General features: G+C 47.9%; 1 protein-coding gene across 1 annotated transcript in view; it reads left to right on the forward strand.

Moving 5' to 3' along the window:
* Positions 1-27,919, forward strand: part of LOC147660748 (dynein axonemal heavy chain 1-like) — a 154,108-nt gene that overhangs the window by 18,838 nt on the left and 107,351 nt on the right. Inside the window, exons 3-4 of the mRNA XM_086951484.1 lie at positions 25,968-26,146; positions 27,196-27,426. Of these exons, the coding sequence (XP_086807610.1) occupies positions 25,968-26,146; positions 27,196-27,426 (410 nt within the window). The remainder of the gene's footprint in view (positions 1-25,967; positions 26,147-27,195; positions 27,427-27,919) is intronic.

The raw sequence follows: 27,919 nt of genomic DNA on the forward strand, positions 1-27,919 counted from the left end.
CATACTTCTAGCAATTTGAATTGCTCCCATCCTCGTCACCAAAATATGTAGTAATCCACACAAAAAGCTTCATATAAGTTCTTGAAGTGTCTTTAATGGAGTACAGATTTCATGCAGACCCCCCAGGATATAGCGGCATGGATTAGCAAATTTAGCGGCACAAAAGTGGAAATTTAGCGGCACAAATATGGAAATTTAGCTGCAATTTTGCAGCATTTTATTTGGCCATTTTTCCTACAACAAACACAGATATCTTAGTTTTTTAGTTATTTAACAACATGAAGCTATGTATATTTGGTTTATTTACAATGTAGACACTTTGTTTCCCTCAAAAAGCAAAAGACTGCCCGTCAGCAGCCCAGGGCAGCAAAACAGCATTACAGGCGTCCCGCGTTGCGTGCGGCAAGGCGGTGCTTTATATCGCGGTGTTAGCGCCTCCCCAAAGCAGCAGTTGTGCCCAATTCAGTGGTGGTGCACCCTGGGACCACAAGTCCCATCATGGCTCAAAAGGTTTCCAGGTCCGTGCTTGAATTATCAACTAGTCCAGATTTTCACTTTGCATGTTGGGATTTTTAGCTCTGTAGTTATAATAGGGTAAACGAACTACAAGTTCCAAAACCCAAAGAAAAAGCTTGGTATGCATGACTCACTCACCTATGGGCTTGTAAACTAGAGAGCTCTGCTCACACCACTGTAAGATAACGTTTTGGTTAAACATCAACGTTTGCACACATTCTCTCAAATGTTACTCTTCTGGGCCTTTTAAACATGAGATAGCTGTAAAGTAAAAGGTCATACTTGTGTTTCTGATGTCTTCATTAGCTGCTAGGCCGAGTTATTATAGCACACTGCCTCTTTAAAGTGCTGGCTGCGTGTTGCTTCTGGGCCCAAGCCACACTCTCCACATTCATTTTTAGAAATAACAGAAGTTTGTAATCTCAGGCAAAATGAGAGGCTTGTTCTGCATACACGCCTCCAGTATACATTGTTTAGCTACATAATCCCCTTGCTGACAAATAAATGTCTGTGGTTGCCGAGAGGAAACCTGCCTATCTTACAAAAGTGGTGGAGCAGGATCCTAATGCGTCAAAGTGACCCTTCAATCCAGTGAAGAAATCTGCAGGAGGGCTCCTCATGTGGTTCATGAAGCAATCAGGAAAAGGAGTACAGCTTCCTGGTTCTGACTTTGCACACCAGAGATCTGTATAGAGTCACGTTTAGAGTTCATGTTCTAGCCATTCTCACCACGTGTGACATTTAGACTGATGTGAGTAAAAGCTCAGCGTGACCTCCCAATGTGTGATCCTCAATCACATCAAGTGAGACTTTAGGTCTTTGAAACCTAGCAAGTCAGAGCTCGTATAATATGAGACAAGGAAATTGAACCCTCCTGAGTTGCAAGAGTAACATGTTTTTGAACTAAACTGAACATGATGCAATTACTTTGAATTGCTATTGTGAATAAGTGGCAACTGGCTGTTTTTTTACTGGCACAACCAGTATTTTACTGTCCCAACTGCTCCAAAAATTAAGAAAATCATTTGAAGTTGATATTTTTTGTACTTTCAATACATACTTTAACTAGTAAATATAATAAGAAAGCACTTTAAAATGTGTTCTACTGTTGCTTTTTGATCCCTAGCTGATAATTCAAGTAAATAAAGAGAAAGGCCATGTTGAAAATTCATGCAGACGATTTTCTATAAGGTTCTATATAAATTTCCCCTTCTAGTTTCTATCCAAACTATCTTCTTTCGGGCAGTCCTGTTACTTTTGGAAATCGCCATCCAGCGTTTAATTCTTTTGCTACTGGGGGAAATGTTTACTTCAAACAACGTGGCAAAATAACATTCTCCCAAAACAGTTAATAGAGCCCCTGACTACCAAAGGCACTGGATTCTGTCTCTGTTTCTAATTGACGTCACGTTGCTAAGGCGTTTTCCTCACTGACTCTTCCAAACACAACTGTCTCTTTACCGCAACCGTTCCCGTCTGTCCAATCGTGTCACAGATTCAATCCGTGCACGTTTAGAAGAGGACTACTATTGGTGAAAGTATCTCTCGTTAACGAATCACACTGAAGCTAGCTGTGATTTTTTGCCGGGTCCTATAGTTTTGACCAATCACATAACGTGTCTTTTAGCATCCCGCCGCCTCAGAGCTCTGTGAACCAGTGCAGTGGCCCTAAACTTATTCAGACCCCCCCAGGATGTAGCGTCTTTTGTAAAAATGATGCGCGATTTCTACAAAAGTGCCGATTTCTCGGGCACTTTTGTAAAAATCGCGCATTTTTACGAAAGTGCCGATTTCACGGCAAACTGCGAAATTGAGATATCCTGGAGGGTCTGCTCAATACTGGTTAACATTGGAACATTAACTGTGATGCAATTCCACTGCATCATGGTTGCATCATACAATTCTAAGTATTACCACAATATACCAAAACATGCTGTGCCTTGCAGGGTTCATGAGCTCCCTTACCTCCCATTTGACGCAGAAAAAATCCTGCCATTCCCCCTATTATAGTACTTTGGGAGTTTGTAGCAGGATATGGAGAGAAGGGCTGTGCCAACTTGGTGCAACTCCCTGGACACATCTAAGCCAGTAAACATGCAATGTGACGTGTGGTACCTTATAAGCTCCAGTCTCTTCCACCACCCTAACACCCCCCATACTGATGACCCAAACTCATCCTGATAGTACCCAGCTAAAACTTAAGAACTCATTACATCTTAAACTATTACGGAATGGTTAACAACTATGAATAACCCATTGAAATACGCATAATGGAGGGTGTAATCCTTGGATCTTGCCCCAAGAGCCAGCCCTAACCCTTCTAAGTAGGACCGAGAGGGTAAAGGACTCATGGGTAACACTGAGTTCAGCGTGGTGCTAGCTCACTGATTCACCCAGGCAGGGACCAGAGCACAGAGTGCACCTTTGACTTAACTGGTAGTAGGCACAAGGGGATATATTAAGCTGCTGCAAACCCAGAGGGGTTATGGGGGACAGATACCAGTCTCTAGAGCACCACTGCTACAAGAGTGGAGGAGGGGTTCACACTGGACAACTGCTAGTTCGAGTCAAACTGCCATGTGGACGATGCGCAGGGCCCTGGGGAATCATGGCCAGTCTCGTCTTTATGCTGAAGATTTTTTTTAAACTTGTCTGCTTGCTGCGGTGACTGAAATATATGATGTTTCCTCCGGTTGGTTACTGATTGATAGTGATGGTGATGGTGAAGTCCAGGAACAGAGAGTTGTCATAGCCATCAAAATTAATGTTGCATTTCTCATGTGCCAGTCTTAGGGCTATGCCTTTCTTCCGGAAATTTAGGAGGGGGTCTTGCCGGGTCCCTCGAGGTTATGTGGTCACTAGTGATCGGTGTGCTCCTTTAACCATCAACAGGGGCAACAAGGCTTGTTAGTAGTAGTCACTCCAACTACTTCTCCATCTTTCCTGTGTTGGTGCATCAAAGGGTACCTGTAATATGAATGTTATTCCTGTAAAATCTTGCCTCCAAGTCTTAGTTTTTTGTGTCGACGACACCCAGTATCTTCTCCATATTTAATAATGGGGCTCCTTTAGCTGGCAGGTTGTCTTTGGCGGTCAAGATTCTTTTTTTGCTCTCTTTTAGCCTTCCATCATGCTTCTTGGTCGTCAGATGTTAGTGCAGGGTCCTCCAAGCCGACGTGCCACCATCCACCAAAGACGTTCTTGCCCCCCTACTTAACCTCAAACTGCAGTTTCTGCTGACAGCTTTCCATTTTACCTATTGTTGTAAATGGTGAACTATCAAGAAAGGAGCAGGGCCTGTGCTGATTGGATAACCACCCCTTGAACAGAAAAGTTCACAAATGCAGAATACCAGGGCCGCCCAGGTGTGCACTTAGTGTGCAGTTCACGCTCTGCTTAATTCTTGTTTCTCCTGTGGCATAGCTAATTTATAATCAAACATGAGCTCACCACCATTGTGACCCCAGGTGATCTCAAAGTCAGTAGCTTGGCACTTATCTTCAGGAAGTCTGTGGAGCCAGGGCTTCCACCGCTAAAGATCCGGGTCTCCGCCAGCTTCAACTGTAACAATGGAGTCCTGCCTCACCCCCAGAGCATGCACCCTTAGGGGCATGAGCAGACCCTGCAGGGAGTAAGGAGCACAGCCCAACAGAATCTCCAATATGCAGAGAGCCCTTATGGCAAAATGGCGTCCAGCAGCAGCAGTAGAGTGGCCAGTGCAGGGAACACGCAATCAAGCTTGGCCGCCACAGTGTGCCAAAGGGGCCTAACCAAGCCTATTGCTGCAAAAGATTTACAGTGCTCCAGGGTTAATGGCGGGCCGCAATGAGGTGCCACGTACCCCTCATAAGCAAATCCAGCGCTCCCATGGGGTTAGACCTCCCTGTTCTGCCGTCCCACTGATCAAGTTTCTCAGCTGTTGCACTTACTCAGCCTTCAGTTGTCTTTTTGCCACAGTGGCTCAGCCACCAGGGCCCAAGCATTCTACCCCAAATGTCCCAGGAGGCAGTCACACGTCAGCAGGCAGCGGTGAAGCACAGTAGTGCCACAGTCCACTTTTAACAAAGTATTTTTTTTGTGTTGAATGCTTGTCTAAGATGGAAGGGGCCTCACAGGATTGTGACCATCTTGTTTGCTGGCTCTCTGGGCACATTCTCCCCCTTTCCGAAAACCTCCTTTGAAAAGATTGAACAAACTCTATCCACAGTCCCATACAACCCCCCATTCATTTTAAACATTTATGACAGTAGGTTTGTAGCTTAGAGAAGAATAATCAATGACATATCAAATTGTGTGAAACTGACAAGCAGGTGTGGCACTGGCATGCAGTACTGGAAGAATAGTGTGGTGCCATAATTTTGGTAGAGCCATAGGTAGTAGTGGAAGAATGGTATGTAGGAGAGAAGTTGGAGGTACATCATTTTGAAGAGCTGGTCATGAAATAAAGTGGAATACAGTAGATCTGGGGAGACATGCTAGAACATTGGTTTGGAGTGTAGGAGGAAACCGAGGTAATGAGTGTGGCACACTGGAGAAATATGCAAATGTGTTATTAGTGGTTAGCAGGTGGTGATGGAGTGTCGTGTAGTAGATTTGTGCTGTAGCAATTAGTTGGGCATGCTAGAGAAGAGGAATAGCATGCAGATTAGAGGGTACATTTGAAGAAGTACAATGAGTAGTTCTGCAGAGGGACAAAGAGTTAAAGTGATGGTCATTGGTAGCAGGAAAGGAAGATTTTGCTGGAAGGGTTGGAATGACATGCAAGAGAAATGGTTATATTGTTCGAATGTGCAGTTCACATTAAATGTAAAAGTAATGTGCCTAATAGGGTGACTTCATGAAGCAGAGTGAAATGATATGCAAGAGAAGTGGTGTGACAAGGTACTAAAGAGGGGAGTGCTTTGCTGGATTGGAGGGAGGCAGCAGCATCTAAATGAGAGGAACTTGAAACTCAGTAATGGAACTGGAGATACGATATGTAGGCTAGTCGGAATCCCAAAAATTGTGGAGCATCAGTCTGTCAATGTATTAAAACTTTTTTTTTTTTGACTTGCCTTGCTCCTTCAGTTTCAGGTAACGCTGTTTATTCTTGTATCAATTCAATTACACTGTGTCACCTCCCCTTAGTGTCACCTGGGGCTCGGCCTTCGCGATCCCTCGCAGTGCTCTGCGTTCCTGGCACTTTCTATCCGCTCATTGCTGGCGTTCCCCCACCCACAGTCACGTTTGCTCTACATTACTGACCACGGTCCCCCTTCTCCTCCTCTCCTGTGCTGGTTTGCGCTCCTCTGGGCGGCCCTGCCGCTGATGCGCCTGTTGCCAATGTCACAATCGTCCCCTCATGGCTGAGTTGGTATGTTGGTCCTGGAATATCTGGGGTTTGAATGACCATCGTAAATCCCGCCTGATCCACTCCCATTTACAGCGCCATAAAGTTGATCTCTGTCTCCTTCAAGAGACCCACCTGTTGCCGGGGACTATCTCCAAACTCCGCTCCAGGTATTGGGGGGAATCTGAATCGGCCACCTATTCCTCATACTCCCGGGGCGTCTCTATATTAATGCGTCGGGGTCTCCCTTGGCAGACGGACAGGGCAATCCTTGCCCCGGAGGGTAGATATGTGATTCTCCATGACCTGCTACTGGCGCAACCTGTTACCATTGCCGCAGTGTACGGCCCTAACGTTGACGACGCAGACTTTTTCACCCATGTCTGGCCCCTCAACCCTTCTTGTGGTCCTGCGGCGGTCATCTGGGGCAGCGACTTCAATGTTGCTCCTTCTGCGGCTCTGGACTGGCCCGGCTCCCACTCCTTTCACCCGCGTGCTGCTTCGGCTGTTTTGGCTATATGCACCGAAAATGTCCTCTACGACGTTTGGCGTCATTCCTTCCCTGAAGTGTGAGAGGGCACTTGCTTCACTGGTGCGCGGGGCTGCTGGTCTCGCATTGATTTCTGGCTGACCTCCCCGGATGTTCTATCCTGGCTTTCCGACGTGCGGCACATGGCTCGCACTTTTTCCAACCACGCTCCTGTCCAGCTCCGTCTACGTCCTCCCCATTCCCCGAGGCGGGCTTTCACCTGGCGCCTTTCTCCTGCGGCAGTTCGGGACCCCGTCTTCTGTGCGAACATTCAGACCGTGATTACTACCTATTTCGATCTCAATGTTGGATCGGTGAAGTCGGCCTCCACCTTGTGGGAAGGGTTCAAGGCTGTTATTCGCTGCGAGTGTATCTCCAAGCAGGCGGGGTGTCCTTCGCTCTATCTGCTCCACTCTGGGGAGGCTCGAGGGGAGATCAGGGATTTGGAGGCCGCGCAGGCTACAACCCCTAGTCTGGAGACACTGGCGAAACTGCAACAGAAGCATACTGAATTCTCCGAAGAGGCTGGCAGCAAACTGTCTTTTCTGGGCAGGGAGGGCCGGGCACGCTGGTTTGGTCAGGGGGACCGCCCTGGGCGCACCCTCGCCAATCTTCTCCGCCAACCGCGCGCCGCTTCATATATCATGGCACTTGCGGATAGCAGATCGGATAGGACTACTTCTCCGGAAGTCATCAAGTCTTGTTTTCTTAATTTTTACTCACACCTCTACTCTGCTGGCACTCCCCTGCCACGAGTGGATTTTGATCAATATTTCAACTCCATTGGCCTGGTTTGGCTGGAAAACTAAAACTGCAAATTCCTTGATCAACCATTCTCTGAAGAGGAAATATTGGCAGCCATCAGCAGCCTGCCCGGTGACAAGGCTCCTGGATTGGACGTTTTTTTCCTTTTACAAGACTTTTGCCGGTCTTCTGGAGCCACATCTCACTGCAATGTACAATGACTCGCTTGACTCTGGCTCCTTTCCGCCTTCCCTGCGCGAGGCACTATTAACCCTCCTTCTTAAGCCCGATAAACCCCCGGATCGCCAAGACTCCTACCTTCCCTTCTCACTTATAAATATCAATAATAAAATCTTTGCTAAGCTGATCGCTTCCTGCCTCCTCCTGCTTATGCCCACTATCGCTCTTCCCGACCAATCTGGTTTCAATCCTGGGAAATACTACCTCCCACAATCTCCTAACGATTTTCTTGATCCTGCATCAAATCAATCCTGACCTTCCAGCCATTGCCGCTTTGCTTGACGCCACCAAGGCGTTCGACATGCTGGAATGGCCCTTTTTATTCTACATCTTGCCACGCATGGGTTTTAGCGACCACTTCTTGCGCAATGTCAGACTCTTATTTACCAACCCTACGGCACGCATCCGTATCAACGGCCAGATTTCGGACCCCATTGCTATTGCTCGCGGCACGCGTCAGGGTTGCCCGCTATCGCCCATGGTTTTCGCTATAGCTATGGAGCCCCTGGCTGCCAGGCTGCGACAGCACCATACTCATAGGGGCCTAGGCTTTTCGTCCTGTGCCTTACTCATTTCAATGTACATGGGCGACATTGTGCTTTATGGCCGCCGCCCCCAGGAGAACCTTAGCCCCCTCGTCCGTGAAATTATTCGGTTTAGGGGGCTATCGGGCATCCAGGTGAACTGGGGCAAGTCGGTACCTTTCCCTCTGACTGACGCCGCAGTGCCCTTTCCCCTTGACTTTCCATTTGTTTGGGCTTCTGGTCGAACACGTTATCCAGGCTTCTGGCTCAGTTGAGATTTGGACGACTTGTGGTGATCGAACTTCAGTCGCGCGGTGGGCTGGCTGGAATCCAAGATCCCATTGTGGAGTGAGCTCCCGCTGTCTCTGGCGGGTCGCATTGCCATCACCAAAATGGTAGTTCTTCCTAAATTTCTATACTAGTTTTTAAATATCCCCATTCCCTTTACCGCATTTTTTTCGTAAATTGTGTTCCCTTATCATCTCTTTGGTCTGGGCGGGAAAACAACCTAGAGTAACTTACGATGTTCCTACTCTCCCCATGTCAGCTGGCGGAATAGGTGCACCAGATTTCAAGTTATATGCATTATGCGCTCAGGCCAGTTTCCTGTATTTCTGGGTCCACCGACACCCTACCAGCCTCATGTTGCTGTTGAGAGGGATATGGCCTCCCACTGGCTCCTATCCACGGCTCTGTTCGCTCCAGCAGTGCGGCCCGAGCTGAGGTCGATACGGTCGCAACACTTCGGTGGGCCTGGCCTGGTCTGTGCCAGCTCTCAGACGCCCCTTTGCTCACTGCTAAATCAATGCCCATCATAAACCACCCGGATTTTCCCTCCTTGCAGGCCTCCAGTATGTGGCGCGTATGGGCCTTGCGACGGTGGCGGACCTCTACCCGGAGGACACCTTCTTTTCCCTTCCTGGTGCCTCTGGACCACAGGACACGCTCCTGTTCTACCAGCTGCGCGCCACGTGCCGGAAGCTGCACCCCACCTTCCCCCAACCCCCTGCCACTATGCCCGCTATGGATCTCATTTACACCTCCTCGTCCCCACACAAACTGATTACCAAACTTTACGCCGTCGCTCTGGTGTCCTCCCCATCACCTCTGATTGTGCTCTGGAGGCATGGGGAACTTATCTTGGTGTTGAGATTTCGCCAGCTGATTGACTTTATTGTTGTAATCAAACTAGGAAGCTATCCCCAAACTACCGGCTCTGCTTGATCCATTTTAAGTTTCTACATAGGTTCTACCGTACCCCGGTGCAACTTCATAGGCTTGGGCTCATTCCTGGAGACAATTGTATGTGTTGTGCCGCTCTTCGCACATCTTGCCTGGCTCTGTCCGAGGGTCTCGGAATTCTGGAGGGCAGTTTGTTCCGCTATTTATGACATCACTGGCGCGATAGTGCAACCTGACCCACCTCTGTGCCTCCTGGGGTTTGTTAAGTTCTGCCCTGACGCCTCCTGCCGCTTGATTGCAATGCTCCTGGTCCTCGCTAGGCATAGGGTGGCCATGTGCTACTGTCTCTGCCTTGACTTTATTCAATAATGTTTTTTTGAAAATTAAAAAAAAAAGTATTAAAACTTTGATGGATGGCTCCATCAACATGACACTATCCTCTGTCAAATGTTTAACTTTTTTTATTATTTTCAAATATAAAAGGTTTTGTTTTTGAAAATATAAAAAAATGACTCCCACACCATTAATGTGGGGGATATTAAACGTTTTCATTTACTCCTCACTGCCTGGTTTTATAGTAAAAACTGGCTATTTGACTGCCCACAGGCAGTCATTTCACCCGACCTCCGAGGGCCTTTACTCTGTCGGGCTGTCTGAGGTGTATGTTTGCAGAAGAGATGGAGTAGTTATGCCCAAATCTACATGATGTGGGCGGATCTTCAGTTTGGTGGAGAGGGTACTGGGTAGCCTTTGCAATAGAGTACCCTCTCCACCAAACTAAATGAGGTCCTAGGTTTGCACAGCTTAAGGTCCTTTAACATCCTCAAGCGTGGGTAGTGGTGTGCAAAGAGAAGCAGGAGCTAGTCTGAGAAAGGATGTGATGTTCAGAAAAGCCTATTTTGCGCATGGATGCTGTGAGCGGGATGGAGGTATCAGACGACACAGGTACTTTAGGTATGTAAGGCTTTATTTGTTTCAACAACTTTTTTCTTCTAGGACTAGCACGATAATAGGGAAGTGAGGTCTCTTTCTCGCTCTCAGGGGATTCACTCCCTTTTGTTCCTCGGCGTCGATACTCTATGGTGTTTCAGGCTCGGGTCCCAGTAGAAATGGAAACGGAAAGAAAGAACAAAACAAAAGAACCTGGCTTAGTGGAATACTTCTTCCAATTGACGATTGGGAAAAGGGGGTGCGAGGTCACACAGTGCTCTGACACGCTAAGGGTGAATGTCGAGGGTGTGTAGGGGAGGGGAGTGCACGGGTGATCCGGTGCTTCAAGAGGATTATTTACAGATTTCTTCCAGCCCACCCCGCCAACCGGGCAAGCACCTGTGATAGCCACACTTCTCCTGAAGTATGGCTGGGCAGAGCGCAGGGTTGTTGGCCTCCTGGCTCGTCCTGATGGTGTCTCCTCGGGTCTTTTGATACTCCTCTCCTGCAACCTCGCTAGTCGTGCTCCACTTCCTCGGGACGCTCTTCTCGCCTCTCTGAACTCCGGCGCGCTTTCCTCTGGCGTCCTCTCCTCCATTTCAGTTCCGGGAGGTGTGTCCTTGTCCACGTCTGCAAACGGGGCGGGACTCCAACGAATTCCGCCCAATTAAAGTAACAGGGCTCTGTTACGTTCTCCTTGTGAGGGACAGGCGGCTGAATCAGCTGCTGTTGGGAGAAAGATGAGGAGGCGCTATGCGTGGTGATATACGGCAACACATCCCACCTACCCTCCTGTGGGCTCTCCCTGTCACAAACCACCCCCCTTGGATTCTCCCGCTCGGGGAGAGGATGCCTGGAAAGGAAGTCAACATTGTCATTGTTTATCCCTTTTCTATGACACACTGTAAAGTTGAAGGGTTATAAGGTCAAAAACCATTTTAACACCCTCGGATTATTGGACATGTTCTGACTCATCCAGGTGAGTGGAGAGTGGTCTGTATAAAGGGTGAACTGGTGGCCCTCTAGGTAATACCTCAATTTGTCAACGGCCCACTTTATGGCGAGGCATTCCTTTTCCACCGTGGGGTATTTTAGCTCTCTCGGGAATAGCTTCCTGCTGATGTACAATAAGGGGTGTTCAACCCCATCTGAGGACTCTTGGGATAGGACGGCCCCCACTCCGTAGTCTGAAGCGTCCGTGTGTAAGATAAAAGGGCGGTTAAAGTCCGGACTGGACAACACAGGGCTAAAGGTGATGATACGTTTTAGCTTAGAGAAGGCCTCCCGCATAGGGGCTATCAGACAGTGGAAGACAGTTGGTTTGACTCCTTTTTGTAGAGTGTTAGTCAAAGGGGTGGCTATTTCTGAGAAGTATGGAATGAAATGTCTATAGTACCCTATGAGTCAGAGAACAGCCCTCATCTCTTTTTTTGTTTGGGGAAATTTGACCTCAGAGATGGCACGTATTTTCTCTAATTGAGGTTCGATCATGCCATGCCCTAGTAGATAATGCAAATATTTAACCTTGTGGTAACCAACCCGGGCTTTTTTTTAGTTGATATGAAGGCCAGCTGTTCTCAGGGATGTAAGTATGGCTTGTAGGTGTCTCATGTGCATGTCCCATGAGGGACTGAAGACGATGATGTCATCTAGGTAGGCTGAACTATAGGCTTGGTGTTCTCTGAGGATTTCATTCATAAGCCGCTGGAATGTGGCTGGGGACCCGTGCAATCCAAAGGGAAGCACATTGAATTCGTAGAGGCCCTCATAGGTGGCAAAAGCTGTTTTCTTTCGGTCTTCCTCGCGGAGGGGGGCCTGCCAGTACCCCTCCTTTAAGTCCAGGGTACTTATATATTTGGCCTCCCCTAGTTTTTAGGTCTCGCTCGAGACCTATTGCAGTTGAGTCGGCTCTCAAGGGACATAGACAGGGGCACGCGCGGCGATTTCACACCGTGGACGCGCATGCCCAGCCCAGCCCCCCCCCCAGCCGTGCACATCTCCAAGTCAGCCATGCCTCTCTGTCGCGCACACACACACACAGATACACACACACAGATACACACACACACTGCATACACACACACTCACACACACACACCCCCAACCTACTCACGTGCACACACACACACACACACACACAGTCACACACGCACATCCACACACTCGAAGTGCCCATCTCCTGTCTCGCTAGCCTGATGCACCAAAAAACTGTGTTTACACTCCCCCCTACTCACCGGGCTGATTCAGGAATCCCCCGCTGCTCTCCTCAGGTGCTTTCCTCCTCAGGTGTGTAGGGTCAGCGGCTCAGGGTCTGGCAGCAGGCGCGGCTCTCCATGAGCACGGGAGCCCCGCTAGCTCACACACTGCAAATCTTCCGGATGGCTTCATGGTGACGTGTTTCCCCTAGACGTCCTATGTGCACGCTCACGGCACACAGAAACGCACACAGCGTGACTAGTGTGCGCCCGTACATTCGGCTTGGAGGCGGCATGAAAGATTGCACGAGCTGCTAGACTGTTTGCATTCTGTTCGGCCGCGCCATCTTGGTGACAAGCGGAAATACATATATTGTTCCCCAGACCTGCTCACAACATTCAAGAAACGGAGCGGAGGTGGCGTCCACAAATGGCCGACGGGTCCTATTGGGAAATGAACTCATGGCTAATTAGACAGGGTTGCCAAAGCAACGACTGCCTGGTAACCAAAGTTATTACCCTTGAGCCGTGGTTTCGTTCTTTGCCCCCATGCTGGAGTGACATCCTTTCATCGGTGCATTTGTCACCTGTTAACAAAAAAAGAGTTACACCTGACAACAGGCGATGCCAGCAACAAGCGCCTGCGAGCAACGGTGCGGAAGTGAGACGGTGCTCCCCGAGGTGTCTGCAGGATTCAGCAGTCTAATTATGGGGTGCAGTGTGCATTGAACTGGGATTGAAGCACTGGCCATGTAGGATTAAGTAATGGGCAGGTGGATATTTTGTGTTCATATGTTTCTGAGTAATCTGTTTTTTTAAAATGATCATTCTGGGTTCAAGTAAAATGATTCCGTTTTCTAGTATTGCGTGCACATGTTTTGGCTTTGCTTGAGTTTTATACAAACCCACATAGAGATTATAATCAATAGAGCTAAAAATTGGGTGCCAGCACCAAGCCCTCCCCCACTTTCCAATTCACCACCCTACTCAGCAGAACACCGCTGTCACTACAAGCCCTCTGCAGTTCTACAGCCTCCCTCTCCCTATGCTACCTTCTTGTCAATCATCACTGAGAGTACTAGTTTCAGGATTTAGGGCCTGATTTCAGCAGCAGCTCCTCTGCTATGGTGGTAGAGTGCTGCCCCTCCTCAAAACGGCAGGAAAGGAAAAATAAAACACTTTTTATTATCGTTTTATTTTTCCTCTCCTGCCGAGTCTTGGGGGGTGGGGCCTGGGGGTGACAGGCACTGAGGGGAGTGGTAAGTGCACGGCCTTCAATGCGCATGATGGTTTGACCAGCCGTCTCAGGACAGCTAAAGCGTCATGCGCAGTGAAGCTATCTCCAACCCCAGCTGCGTTGCTGGGTCTGCGAGAGCAAACAAAACAGGTGATGGACAGAATGTGGATCAATGTCACACATTCACCCCAGTCCAAAGATCTGGGCCAAAATCCATCGTTTTTTTGCACTCCACACCACCCCGGGTTAGACAATGGCGATATGCAAATCAGCTCTGACCCTGTGCCCCATGGGAACAGTCCAGTCCGAACTACAAAAGCCATGTCCTTCCCAGAACGGAATCAAGCATCCGAGGACCGGACCGGTTTCGAGGTAACACCTCTCATCAGCCCGGCTAGCTTGACTCCAGTGGTGTGGAGTGCCTGGGACCCACGTCTGAGCATCCCCAGCGCACTTATGGCGGCAATTGCAAACAAAACAGGTGATGGACAGAATGTGGATCAATGTCACACATTCACCCCAGTCCAAAGATCTGGGCCAAAATCCATCGTTTTTTTGCACTCCACACCACCCCGGGTTAGACAATGGCGATATGCAAATCAGCTCTGGCCCTGTGCCCCATGGGAACAGTCCAGTCCGAACTACAAAAGCCATGTCCTTCCCAGAACGGAATCAAGCATCCGAGGACCGGACCGGTTTCGAGGTAACACCTCTCATCAGCCCGGCTAGCTTGACTCCAGTGGTGTGGAGTGCCTGGGACCCACGTCTGAGCATCCCCAGCGCACTTATGGCGGCAATTGCAAACAAAACAGGTGATGGACAGAATGTGGATCGATGTCACACATTCACCCCAGTCCAAAGATCTGGGCCAAAATCCATTGTTTTTTTGCACTCCACACCACCCCGGGTTAGACAATGGCGATATGCAAATCAGCTCTGACCCTGTGCCCCATGGGAACAGTCCAGTCCGAACTACAAAAGCCATGTCCTTCCCAGAACGGAATCAAGCATCCGAGGACCGGACCGGTTTCGAGGTAACACCTCTCATCAGCCCGGCTAGCTTGACTCCAGTGGTGTGGAGTGCCTGGGACCCACGTCTGAGCATCCCCAGCGCACTTATGGCGGCAATTGCAAACAAAACAGGTGATGGACAGAATGTGGATCAATGTCACACATTCACCCCAGTCCAAAGATCTGGGTCAAAATCCATCGTTTTTTTGCACTCCACACCACCCCGGGTTAGACAATGGCGATATGCAAATCAGCTCTGACCCTGTGCCCCATGGGAACAGTCCAGTCCGAACTACAAAAGCCATGTCCTTCCCAGAACGGAATCAAGCATCCGAGAACCGGACCGGTTTCGAGGTAACACCTCTCATCAGCCCGGCTAGCTTGACTCCAGTGGTGTGGAGTGCCTGGGACCCACGTCTGAGCATCCCCAGCGCACTTATGGCGGCAATTGCAAACAAAACAGGTGATGGACAGAATGTGGATTAATGTCACACATTCACCCCAGTCCAAAGATCTGGGCCAAAATCCATCGTTTTTTTGCACTCCAAACTACCCCGGGTTAGACAATGGCGATATGCAAATCAGCTCTGACCCTGTGCCCCATGGGAACAGTCCAGTCCGAACTACAAAAGCCATGACCTTCCCAGAACGGAATCAAGCATCCGAGGACCGGACCGGTTTCGAGGTAACACCTCTCATCAGCCCGGCTAGCTTGACTCCAGTGGTGTGGAGTGCCTGGGACCCACGTCTGAGCATCCCCAGCGCACTTATGGCGGCAATTGCAAACAAAACAGGTGATGGACAGAATGTGGATCAATGTCACACATTCACCCCAGTCCAAAGATCTGGGCCAAAATCCATCGTTTTTTTGCACTCCACACCACCCCGGGTTAGACAATGGCGATATGCAAATCAGCTCTGACCCTGTGCCCCATGGGAACAGTCCAGTCCGAACTACAAAAGGCATGTCCTTCCCAGAACGGAATCAAGCATCCGAGGACCGGACCGGTTTCGAGGTAACACCTCTCATCAGCCCGGCTAGCTTGACTCCAGTGGTGTGGAGTGCCTGGGACCCACGTCTGAGCATCCCCAGCGCACTTATGGCGGCAATTGCAAACAAAACAGGTGATGGACAGAATGTGGATCAATGTCACACATTCACCCCAGTCCAAAGATCTGGGCCAAAATCCATCGTTTCTTTGCACTCCACACCACCCCGGGTTAGACAATGGCGATATGCAAATCAGCTCTGACCCTGTGCCCCATGGGAACAGTCCAGTCCGAACTACAAAAGCCATGTCCTTCCCAGAACGGAATCAAGCATCCGAGGACCGGACCGGTTTCGAGGTAACACCTCTCATAAGCCCAGCTAGCTTGACTCCAGTGGTGTGGAGTGCCTGGGACCCACAATGGATTTGGGCCCAGATCTTCGGACTGGGGTGAGTGTGTGACATTGATCCACATTCGGTCCTCACCTGTTTTGTTTGCATATTCGCCCTAAGTGCGCTGGGGATGCCCAGACGTGGGTCCCAGGCACTCCACACCACTGGAGTCAAGCTAGCCGGGATGATGAGAGGTGTTACCTCGAAACCGGTCCGGTCCTCGGATGCTTGATTCCGTTCTGGGAAGGACATGGCTTTTGTAGTTCGGACTGGACTGTTCCCATGGGGCACAGGGTCAGAGCTGATTTTCATATCGCCATTGTCTAACCCAGGGTGGTGTGGAGTGCAAAAAAACGATGGATTTGGGCCCAGATCTTCGGACTGGGGTGAGTGTGTGACATTGATCCACATTCGGTCCATCACCTGTTTTGTTTGCATATTCCTGCCTAAGTGCGCTGGGGATGCCCAGACGTGGATCCCAGGCACTCCACACCACTGGAGTCAAGCTAGCCGGGCTGATGAGAGGTGTTACCTCGAAACCGGTCCGGTCCTCGGATGCTTGATTCCGTTCTGGGAAGGACATGGCTTTTGTAGTTCGGACTGGACTGTTCCCATGGGGCACAGGGTCAGAGCTGATTTGCATATCACCATTGTCTAACCCAGGGTGGTGTGGAGTGCAAAAAAACGATGGATTTGGGCCCAGATCTTCGGACTGGGGTGAGTGTGTGACATTGATCCACATTCGGTCCATCACCTGTTTTGTTTGCAGGGTCTGCGAGAGCAGGCACAGACTCCCAGTCTCCCTAGGAGTGCAAATTCAGAGCACTCAAGCCAATCCTGAGGCTGCTCTCACAGCATGAGAGCAACGTCAGGATTGGCCGCAGTGGAGTCCTGTGACCCGGCCGTCTCCTATCCGCCCCCACCCTGTCTGACTCACGACTTCTCCACAAAACCGGCCGCTACTGCCGGACTTAGATCTTGGTGGTACTCCCTCCGTGGTGGCAGTTTCAAGTACTCCGTCGTGCTGACGTAATCCGGTCTGCTGCTTTTTCTTTTAGCATGGAGATTGATGTTTAGTTTTCTTTGATTGCAAAGTGAGAATTATTTTGGTATGTCAACTGCATGACAATCTTGCTGCATAACAAAGAGTATGAAAGGAATGCTTGTAGCATATCATCATATTTTTGTCTAACACACAACAAAACTGATAAACTTGTAAATGAACTGTACAAATATCTTAAAATATATAGGTAGTTGAGAAAGCGCAAAAGAAGCACAGGTTTTATTCTGAAGTCTGATTGAAGCTACATTTTCTTAGGATCCAAACAAATCAAGACATTTTACTTGGTGATGAGCAAATCATATATATTTGCTGGAACCCGCTTTCCGTGCATTATCATTAGTGCAATGTATAGTTTTATCAATAAAACTGTATGTTTGTGCAAATTTAGTGACCATTTCAATGGAAAATGTCCAGTTTGTAAAATAGAGTGCACTATCATATCACATATGTATGTATATTTGTAGCAGTGTGCTCCACAATGCTCCAGTTACATATTAAACCAATACCATTCTCCTGCTGAATATATTTGCTACACTTTATGTGAAGTTAGGATGTTTCACTATCCCTATGACTTCAGTAATGTAAACTTTGATAGCAGCACCCCACTCTAAAAACTGTTCCAGCACCCCTGTTGTTCTGACAACTCTGCTGTCACTAGACCTTATGCCCTCAACAGAACAAGCATTTGCAATGCTATCGGTCTCGCATTTGTGAGGGTTTCAGCTATTGCCCTTGTAAATGACACTTCCTTTTATTTATGTTTTAAAAAACAAAACATAAATAAAAGGCATTGACATTTACAATGCCAATAGCTTAAACTCTCAAGATGCGAGACCTGTTGCATTGCAAATGCTTGTTCAATAAGTTTATTGATTCGAGGGATAGGGTAGGTGTTGAACGATGATATCCGATTAAGGGCCCTGAAGTCCATACAGAAGCGAGTGCTTCCGTCTGGTTTTAGTACCATAACGATTGGGGATGACCACTTGCTTCTGGAGGGCCTGATTACCCCCAAACGTAGCATCTCTCCTACCTCTCTCTTTATATCCTTCCTTTTGGACGCAGGTATGCGGCATGCCTTTTGGTTTACCACTTCCCCGGGTTTCGTCTCTATGCAATGTTCGATTACAGACGTCTTTCCGGGAAGGTCTGAAAAGACGTCTGAAAAAGGTTTGTGAGTGTTTTGAAGATCTTCCTTTTCTTGATTCCTCAATTCCTCATTGACTACCAGACTTTCTTGTATAAGGAATCGGGGGTATCTAGGGTTGGTGGTACCTGCGTCACTATGGGCCTGCTCCCAAGCATTGAAAAGGGTTCTGTCATTGCTCTGTGCGAATGTAAAACTCCTGTCAGCGGCCCAGGGGTCGGGGGACAAGAAGGCTGGCCTCTCTTCTGGGTTTTTACTTTTCTGTTTGGAGGGTGAATGATTCAGCAAGGTAGAAAAAAGCTCTGTGAAATTAGGGTTGTCTGTACCTAGAATGATGTCTTCGGGGAGCGTCTCTAGTACTCCTACTCTCACCATGCGTGTAGTCCCCCCTTCTAACTCTAGTGTCACATTCGCTACGGGGTACGGTTTGACATCCCCATGAACACATTTGATGGCCACCCATGCAGAAGGGACTATGTTTTGGGGCTCAACAAGAACTCCCTTTATGACAGATTGTTTACATCCTGAATCAAGGAGGGCTTTATTGTGTTGCCGTTTACCCTCACACTTACATGATAGGCCCCTCTGAGTTCAGCTGTATAGAGGACAGGTTTTGGTAGATACCCCACTTCCATGGGCTCCTCCGTAGCCCTCTTCTGTGGGCATAACCTGGCGATATGTCCCCATGAGCCACACTCGAAACATTGCGGCCCGCGAAAGCTGTGGAGTTCTGGTTTTTGAAATCGATGTGGGACGTACTCTGCCCCTGTTTTGGCCTTTTTGTCGGGTTTCATCAATGTTGTCTTGTGAGGTTTCTCAGGTTCCCAGGGGGATTTCGGGTGAGCCCTCGCGAAGGTGGTTGCCATCTCCATGGCTTGGAGGGTGGTGAAATTTGAGTGCTGTCTGAGCCACTTCTGGGTATTGTATGGTAGAGCTTCCAGATACTGCTCCAGATATATTTTATCCATTATGTCCTCTTTGGACGAGGTCGTCAGGGTAAGCCACTTGTCGGGGGCCATCTTGAGGCGGAAATATAGCGTTTTGGGGTTTTCCCCGGGTACCCCTCTCTCCCTTCGAAACCGTATCCTGTAGGCCTCCGAGTCGATATATTCGCATATGGTACTGTCCCCGTGGGATTGGCTACTTGGTACACCGCTTGTGCTTCGACCGAAAGGAGGGGGCCAAGAAGAACGGCCACTTTTCTATAGGCCATCCACATGCATGTGCTACCCTCCCGAAATTTAACAAAAAGGCGTCCGTGTCCTCCCTGGGTATATATTTCTGGAGGGATATCCCAGAGGGGCTTGGACCATGATGGAGGTTCCCCGACTCTCTGACGGCTGGTCTTGCGGGGTCAACTATGATCTTTTGCAGTCCCTCTAGTTGGGCTGAGATAGACGTTTTGAAGGTTTCTCGGTGAGCCTGTGCGGAGGTGAGGTGTTGCTCCACGGCCCACCCCAGCTGCTCCTGACCTTTCACAAGATGTTGCAATAACTCCTCCATCTTCTTGGTACAGATGGATTCCCCTATGCCCGCATTCTCCACCACTGTGAGCGAGATGGAGGTATCAGACGACACAGGTACTTTAGGCATGTAAGGCTTTATTTGTTTCAACAACTTTTTTCTTCTAGGACTAGCACGATAATAGGGAAGTGTGGTCTCTTTCTCGCTCTCAGGGGATTCACTCCCTTTTATTCCTCGGCGCCGTCTCTCCAGGGTGTTTCAGGCTCGGGTCCCAGTAGAAATGGAAACTGAAAGAAAGAATAAAACAAAAGAACCTGGCTTAGTGGAATACTTCTTCCAATTGACTATTGGGAAAAGGGGGTGCGAAGTCACACAGTGCTCTGACACGCTAGGGGTGAGTGTCGAGGGTGTGTCGGGGAGGGGAGTGCACGGGTGATCCGGTGCTTCAAGTGGGTTATTTACAGGTTTCTTCCAGCCCACCCCGCCAACCGGGCACGCACCTGTGATAGCCACACTTCTCCTGAAGTATGGCTGGGCGGAGCGCGGGGTCGTTGGCCTCCTGGCTCGTCCTGATCCCGGTTTGGTGTCTCCTCTGGTCTCTCAAAACTCCTCTCCTGCAACCTCGCTAGTCGTGCTCCACTTCCTCGGGACGCTCTTCTCTCTTCTCCGAACTCCGACAAGCTTTCCTCTAGTGTCCTCTCTTACATTTCAGTTCTGGGAGGTGTGTCCATGTCATACGTGACGTCTGCAAACGGGGCAGGGACTCCAGCGAATTCCGCCCAATTAAAGTAACAGGGCTTTGTTACATTTTCCTTGTGCGGGACAGGCGGCTGAATCGGCTGCTGTTGGGAGAAAGATGAGGAGGCGCTATGCGTGGTGATATACGGCAACACATCCCACCTACCCTCCTGGGGGCTCTCCCTGTCACAGATGCACATGTGGTATGAAACTATATCAAATAGTGTACACAGTAAAAAACACAATGGTGAAAAAGAATTGCGACATGTAGTGCAGGAAGTGTTCCATGCCAGAGGAAATTGGTGCCAGAGAAGTGCAAAGAAGATCAAAGCAGATCAGACATTGCTTATTTTTACATTGATATTCCTAAGAGAACAATACATGCATTTAGCAAAGAAGAACTGAAGGCTAGGATTATTTTGAGGAATTTAATTGGAGAGTGTCGATTATGCTGGGGTAAGCAGACATGATCAGGCCATGCCATTGGTAAGGATTAGCATGATACCCACACTTAAATTCAAGGAAACAAATTCCTTGTCCACAGATTGAGTGTGGACTGTATTAGGCACATACATTAAAATGGATTTATTAAGCAGTAAACTCCTGTTAGCTGTTTTCAGGCAATCACTGTCAATGAGTTAATAAAGTATTAGCTAAGAGAGACAGAACTAATCATGTTAGTAGTTAGGGTGCTCACTTGATTTGCGGCCAACTACTTAAGGATTGACAGATGATTAAATGTCTTGTGTTAGTTAAATGTTGAGATCAATTTTTTGACTTATAGGCCCTTTATGATACCATTTGAAAAATAGATTGTTATTGTGTACAGGGTGGTCAGATGGTGTGGGTTATGCGAAAGAGAAGGCAACAATGGTCGATATGGGTTCATGACAAACACACTAATTAAGTAAGGGTCTAAGTGAACATTTATTATTATTATTATTTATTATTATTTAAAATTTTATATAGCGCGCAGTTACCCTTGGGCATCCCAGCGCTTTTCCAGACAACATCAGATGGTACCGAGGGACAAAGTAACGCACTCAAGCGGGAAACAAAAATGTTTTAAGACCTTTGCGAAACCTCAGTGTGCAGGACTCGGCGCGTAATTTTAAAGGAAGCGAGTTCCAAAGCTTTGCCGTGTTAAATGAGAATCTTCTCCCGCCCGTACGGGCCTTTTTGACCCTGGGGACTAGCAAGAGATGTTTCAGATCCGATCGCAGCATTCTGCTTGCTTTGTATGGGGTAACTAAGTTCTTTAGGATGCGGGGGCCATTCCCTAACAGGATTTTATGGGCTATGCAAAGTGCCTTGAAAGCCACTCTCTCCCGCACTGGGAGCCAATGCAGCGCCTTCAGTGCTGGTTTAGCTGATTGCGTCCTCGGGACATCCATAAGCAGCCTTGCCGCTGCATTTTGGACCTGCTGAAGGGTCTTGAAGGTGGATTCAGGGGCGCCAAAAAAAATGGCGTTGCTATAGTCCAGTCTAGATGTTATAAGACCCTGAATCAACAACTTCCTCGATGCTGCCGGTAAAAGAGGGAAGATTTTTCGAACCGACCGTAGCAGGGCGTAACACACTCCTGCGGTTTTCTTGGCTTGGGTGCGAAATGACAAGTCAGGTTCAAGCCAGATTCCCAGGCTCTTAATCACCTCTTTGGGGGCCGGTAGGTCGCCCATGCAGCTCGGCCAGCTGATCGAGGGGAGAAGAGGCGTTTTACTCCCGAGCAGCATTATTTCCGTCTTTGAGCCGTTCAGCTTGAGGGAAGATTCTTCCATCCAAGTATGAACGTCCGACAGACAGGAATGCAAGGTGTCCGGATTGTCAACCAGTTGAGATAACGAAACAACCAGCTGCGTATCGTCAGCATAGCTGACGATTTTGATGTCATAAGGGGACACTATGTCCTCCAGGGGGGCCATGTAAACATTAAATAATGTAGGGCTCAGGGAAGAGCCCTGTGGCACTCCACACTGGAGGGGGATTGAGTTGGAACTCTCACCGCCATCCCAAACCTGGTAAGTTCGTCCGGAAAGAAAAGATCTCAGCCACTGCAGGGCCTTCCCGGACACCCCTACCTCAGCCAGCCGCCGCATCAACACCTGATGATTCACGGTGTCGAACGCCGCACTGAGGTCCAGGAGGATCACTGCCACTGACCCTCCTGAATCAAGAATACGTCTAGCTTCATCTACGACCGCCAAGAGGGCCGTGTCGGTGCCCTGACCTGGGCGAAAGCCGGTCTGCGAAACCCGGAGGAGTCCATTCGACTCCAGGAAGGCTGATAATTGCTTGTTGACCAGCCGTTCAGCAATTTTACCGAGGCCCGGCAGCAGCGAGATGGGCCTAAAGTTCGACCGGTCCGAGGGATCTAAATTGGGCTTTTTTAAAAGAGCCTTAACCACAGCGTTTTTCCACGTAGGTGGCACCACACCCTGGTCAAAAGACGCATTCATTAGGTCCGTCACAGGAGCCACAATAGAGGCTGATACCTGCTTAAGAAACCTCATGGGGACAGGGTCTCTGGGGGAACCGCTTTTGACGGATGCTAAGGTTTTGGATACCTCGCTCACTGATACTGGGCCAAAGGAGTCAAGATGGAAAGCTGTCTCTCTGCCCAGAATTCCCAAAATCTGTTTCCCATTATCCTGAGCAAGCATGGGCTGGGGCAGGGTGTTTAAGATTTTCTCAAGGAACTCAGCAAGCTCCGTGCATTTTTGTTTGTCATAGGTGACAGCCGGCTCAGGAACTTTGAGCAGTTCTTTAACCACTTTGAAGCTCTCCCTCGAGGAACTGGAGGCAGATTTAATACAGTCTTCAAAGAATAAGGCTTTCGCCTGTCGGAGAGCGGACTTATAGCCCCTCAATGCGACCCGGTATTCTTCTCTCCTAGATAATTCCCATTTCTTCCTCCATAGCCTCTCTAGTTTTTTGCATCCCTTCCTAAGGGTGCGAAGTTCAACAGAGTACCACGGAGCAGAGCCCACTCTTTTTTCCCTCTTTTGAACTCTCTTTTTAGAAATGAGAGCGTCCAAAGAAGCAGTTAACCAGTTGTTAATGTTAGCGTCAGCCTTGACTGGGTCCGACTCAGAGGGAGGGGGCATGTCTTCCAGCTTGGATGTCCAGTTGTTGACCACTAATCTGGACCAGGCTCTATCAACTAGGAAGGCCTGCTTAGCACTTGTAGGCGGTGAATCAATTTGCCAAAGTGCTGATACCAAGAAGTGGTCGGACCATGGAAGGGGAAGGGCAGGCCCGGCTAAAAGACGGGGGATGTTAGAGAACAAAGGGTCAAGTAGGTGCCCCTTTTCGTGAGTGGCCCCAGAGTTAATTAGGACCAACTCACACTCTCTTAAGTCGCCCTGGAGATCTTCGGCTGCTAGGTCGGTGGGGTCATTAAAATGAAGATTGAGATCACCCAGTACCATAAAATTTGCCGTAGATGCGGCCAGGGTCGTAACTGTTTCCACCAGGGAGCTCGCAAAATTACCCAGTGCGCCCGGGGGCCGATAAATCAGTAAGCCTGATATCGAAACTGTGGGGGATATCCGAAAAGCAAAATGGCAGCTCTCACAGTCCAGGAGTGAGCCGTTCAGCGCCCTGCATACAAACGAGTTCCTGTAGACAATGGCGAGGCCACCCCCTCGCCCCTCTGGTCTATCCAAATGATAGATAAGGTAGCCCGGCGGAAGAGCCTGCACAATATCCGCGTCGGAACTGGGAGTTATCCAAGTTTCCGTTAAAAACAAGAAATCTAAGGCGGAGTCTTGAATAAGTAGATTGACTTCTGCCGAATGGCGTGGAAGGGATCTGCAATTGAGTAGACCTACCACCAAGTTGTTCTTACCTTTGTTAGCGAGATTGTTCATCCCTGCCCCATCAACAATGAGGGGAGGAGGGCGTTGAGTGGGGGAGTCATCACTGTCGGTAGTCGTGTGACGGAGAGCCATGAGTTCCTCACGGTCATAAGACCGCCTCACAGCAAAACATTTAGGCAGAGTGTCAGGCCCTGAGCCCGTCTGGGCCCGGACGGGCTGGACTCTGGCGTGACTCCAGCGCTGAGACGGCGCTTCCGCTGCGCGTCACCGCTGCGCGTTTTCATGGTAGCTTTAAATAGGGGCCGCGCCTCCTGTGCCTAAGACTAGAGCGCTCGCGGAAGTGGCGCCTGTACAATGTCCCTAAGCTACCCCCAAGATGGCGCAGATGAAATTCACAAGGCTAAAGACCCGCGAAAAGCGCGGTGAGGGACACAATTTAAAATGCAGGTAAGTGCTACGCTAGGAAAACACAACAGAAACCAGGACCTAACAACAAAATAAATTACAAAAATGTTATGCTAAAAACGGGACACTTCGTTAAAAATCGCGCTACTGATACCACGCACTATACTGCCTTGGTAGGGTTGCTCCTCCGCTCGAAAATACATATAGTTCACGCTGTCCGCTGTGGGTTTAAACAGGACGATGTCAAGGGATAAACAGCCTGCCTCACTCGTCTTAAGTAGGGGCCGCGCCTCCTGTGCCTAAGACTAGAGCGCTCGCGGAAGTGGCGCCTGTACAATGTCCCTAAGCTACCCCCAAGATGGCGCAGATGAAATTCACAAGGCTAAAGACCCGCGAAAAGCGCGGTGAGGGACACAATTTAAAATGCAGGTAAGTGCTACGCTAGGAAAACACAACAGAAACCAGGACCTAACCACAAAATAAATTACAAAAATGTTATGCTAAAAACGGGACACTTCGTTAAAAATCGCGCTACTGATACCACGCACTATACTGCCTTGGTAGGGTTGCTCCTCCGCTCGAAAATACATATAGTTCACGCTGTCCGCTGTAGGTTTAAACAGGACGATTTAAAGACCTAACGTGGATATACTCCCCATATGAAACTGATACTACGGAATACTGTCCACGGGTCTAAACAAAATAAACAGACACGAGAGAGACTGAAACAGCGTGATTAATAACCTCTAGAAGGAAAAATGTCTTATCATAAACCTTCTGGAGTCCTATTAATAAGGACGGATTCCCATCACTCACCATTGGTGACATGCTTCATCATCTGGGTCTCCTCCTAGCGTCACACTAGTGACACCAAGGGCTACAACCCTCTCAAAAGGAAAGGGGAGCTCGCGGATGTTTTCATCAAGAGCTATTAATTATGGCCTTAAAGTAGCGCGTTATTATATTTTGACCTACAGATGTTGGCAACTATTAAGTGTGGGAAAGGAATGTGCAGTGCTGAAAAGTGAGTTAAAACTGGGCAGTGGGAGAAAAAAGCTTTTATTAATATCTCTCAGTGCTCAAATCTAAAAACTGTACAAAAGGACAGTTTTCAACAAATAAATGTCATGATGAAAAAATGGGCCCATAGTTGCCAATATCTGTAGATCAAAAATGAATAACTTGTCTATAAGTAAGCTTTTGTCTGCATCTTTAGTGAGGCTACAAGAAAGCCGGATTGTAAAACAACATGAACAGTTTTCAAGATGAACATTTTCCTAAATTATCAGATTTTTTAAGCATATCCTTCATAATCACAGCACCAAACCTAGTCTGTTATTAAGGTGACACAGTTACTCGGAAAAGTCTTTAATCAAGGAATCAAATAAATGCATTTCTTCTACATTTGAATACTTCTGTGTGCTAAACTTTGAATGATTAACCAACTGAAATGTTGAGTATTGCTTTATGTCTCACCCTTTTGTAAATTATGTTTTTTTTTATCGGTCTGCAGCTGGCTGTCCTGATCTTCAGAACTTGAATGAGCCACTTGTAGCTGCCACCATTGACATGTATGCAATTATTACATCGCAGCTGCTACCTACACCGGCCAAGTCACATTACACCTTTAACTTGCGTGATTTGTCCAGGGTTTTCCAAGGCATGCTGATGGCTGTACCAAGCACGATGCTGGTGAGTTGCTGCATTCACCTGATAAAAAGGCACCAGGTAGCTAGAAGGATATGTGTCAGTCCTCTTCATTTTCATATTTTTTTGGACTTCTAATATCAACATTGGCCTCCATAATAATGTTTCCAGATTTCTTAATTCTGAAAAATTCTCTTATCTTCCTTAACCTACATTCTTCTTATGTCTTATGAGAAGAGTCCCCACACTCTTGCTTAAAGTATGAAGTAAGACCATCTCCGGTATATCGATAATGTGCCCCAGGATCTTAGTCTTTTCAACCTTGCACCTTGTTTTCTTTGAAAAGAAGATATTTTCATTTTTAGATCAACTTGAATCTTCATTTTTTTCTACGCTTTCTGCTTACAGGTATCAGACATTATTTAATTCTCTACATCAGGGGTCTCCAAACCGGTCCTGGAGGGCCGGATCCATGCCAGATTTTTAAAATTACTACATGTATCTCAATGGGGATATCCAAAAAATCTGGAATGGATCCGGCCCTCCAGGACCGGTTTGGAGACCCCTGCTCTACATGCTTTGTATTGTAGCGTTTCAGATTAGTGACACTAGCAGTTTATTTACATCCCTTTTGGTGAATATACAGATGACCTACTTGCTTGATTCTGGCATGTCCTTCTCTCTCGTTTTGGCTCTACAAAATTATTTTATAATGCATGGCGTTTTATTTACCCCATGCAAGTTTTTTTGTTCTTTGCATCTCATGCTGCCGTTTCAACATCTCTGGAACCAGCATCCCAGTTTTTCATTTACATCTGCCTCTTCTCTGGTTTCTCTTCTCTGGAATGAGGGGGTCAAATGAAGTATGGTGTAGGGCAACATACTTGCTGTACATTTTTGCTCATTTTCCCACTTTCTTACCACTGGCCTTTTCCTGGTGGTACTCTATTAAGAGGTTTTCTTGATGTAATGCAATAATCATGTGGAATACCTGCATCAATAACTGCAGGAATGCAGGGTATGATGTTCTTTCTGGGCATTCTTCTAACCTGAATGAAATGTACCAAATATCGCCGATTTTATTTATTTTATAGGATAAGCTGCACTTGCTTCGGCTGTGGTACCACGAGAACTGTCGTATCTTTAAGGACCGCCTTGTGAATGACGATGATCGCATTTGGTTCGATGAGCTGATGAAGAAGAAGATGAAGGAGTTTGGCACTAATTTTGAAGAGGTTATTCCAGACCAGCCAGTCCTTTATGGGGACTTCATGGCACCCGGTTCTGATGCCAAAATTTATCAGTTCATTGAAGAAAAAAGCAAAGTAAGAAAGCACATCCTGTCCTATCTCCATGATAAAAAAATATGCTATTGCTTCACTGCCTAATATCTGCTATTCCTCTTTAAAGTAGTTCCCAAGAATGTTGGGGCTGACATACATGGCTTTAAATCTTGGTTATGGTGCATACTACCTTCAAAAGATTCTGGAATATTTTTGTTCATGTAAATTACAATTGCATATCATTTTTATTTCTATTACACAGTAGACAGCCATGCATATGCAGTCAGTCAGTTAGTCAAGAGTACTTTATTCGGTTAATTTAAAACCATAAAAGCATACTATACAGTACATAAAAATGTGTTAATAAAACCATAAGTCACAATAGAAGGATCTTTTTTTTTTTTTAGACCTGGAGTGCTTATCAAAACTGGTACGTAATTCATTTGGATAATTTCTTAAAAACCACTAGTCCATTTACAGCTATAATTAATTTTGGATAATACAATCTAGATCACGAAAATCAGTTGCCTCTTTC

Source organism: Lissotriton vulgaris, unplaced genomic scaffold (genome assembly GCF_964263255.1).
Source record: "Lissotriton vulgaris unplaced genomic scaffold, aLisVul1.2 SCAFFOLD_3993, whole genome shotgun sequence".
NCBI classification, from domain to species: Eukaryota; Metazoa; Chordata; class Amphibia; order Caudata; family Salamandridae; genus Lissotriton; species Lissotriton vulgaris.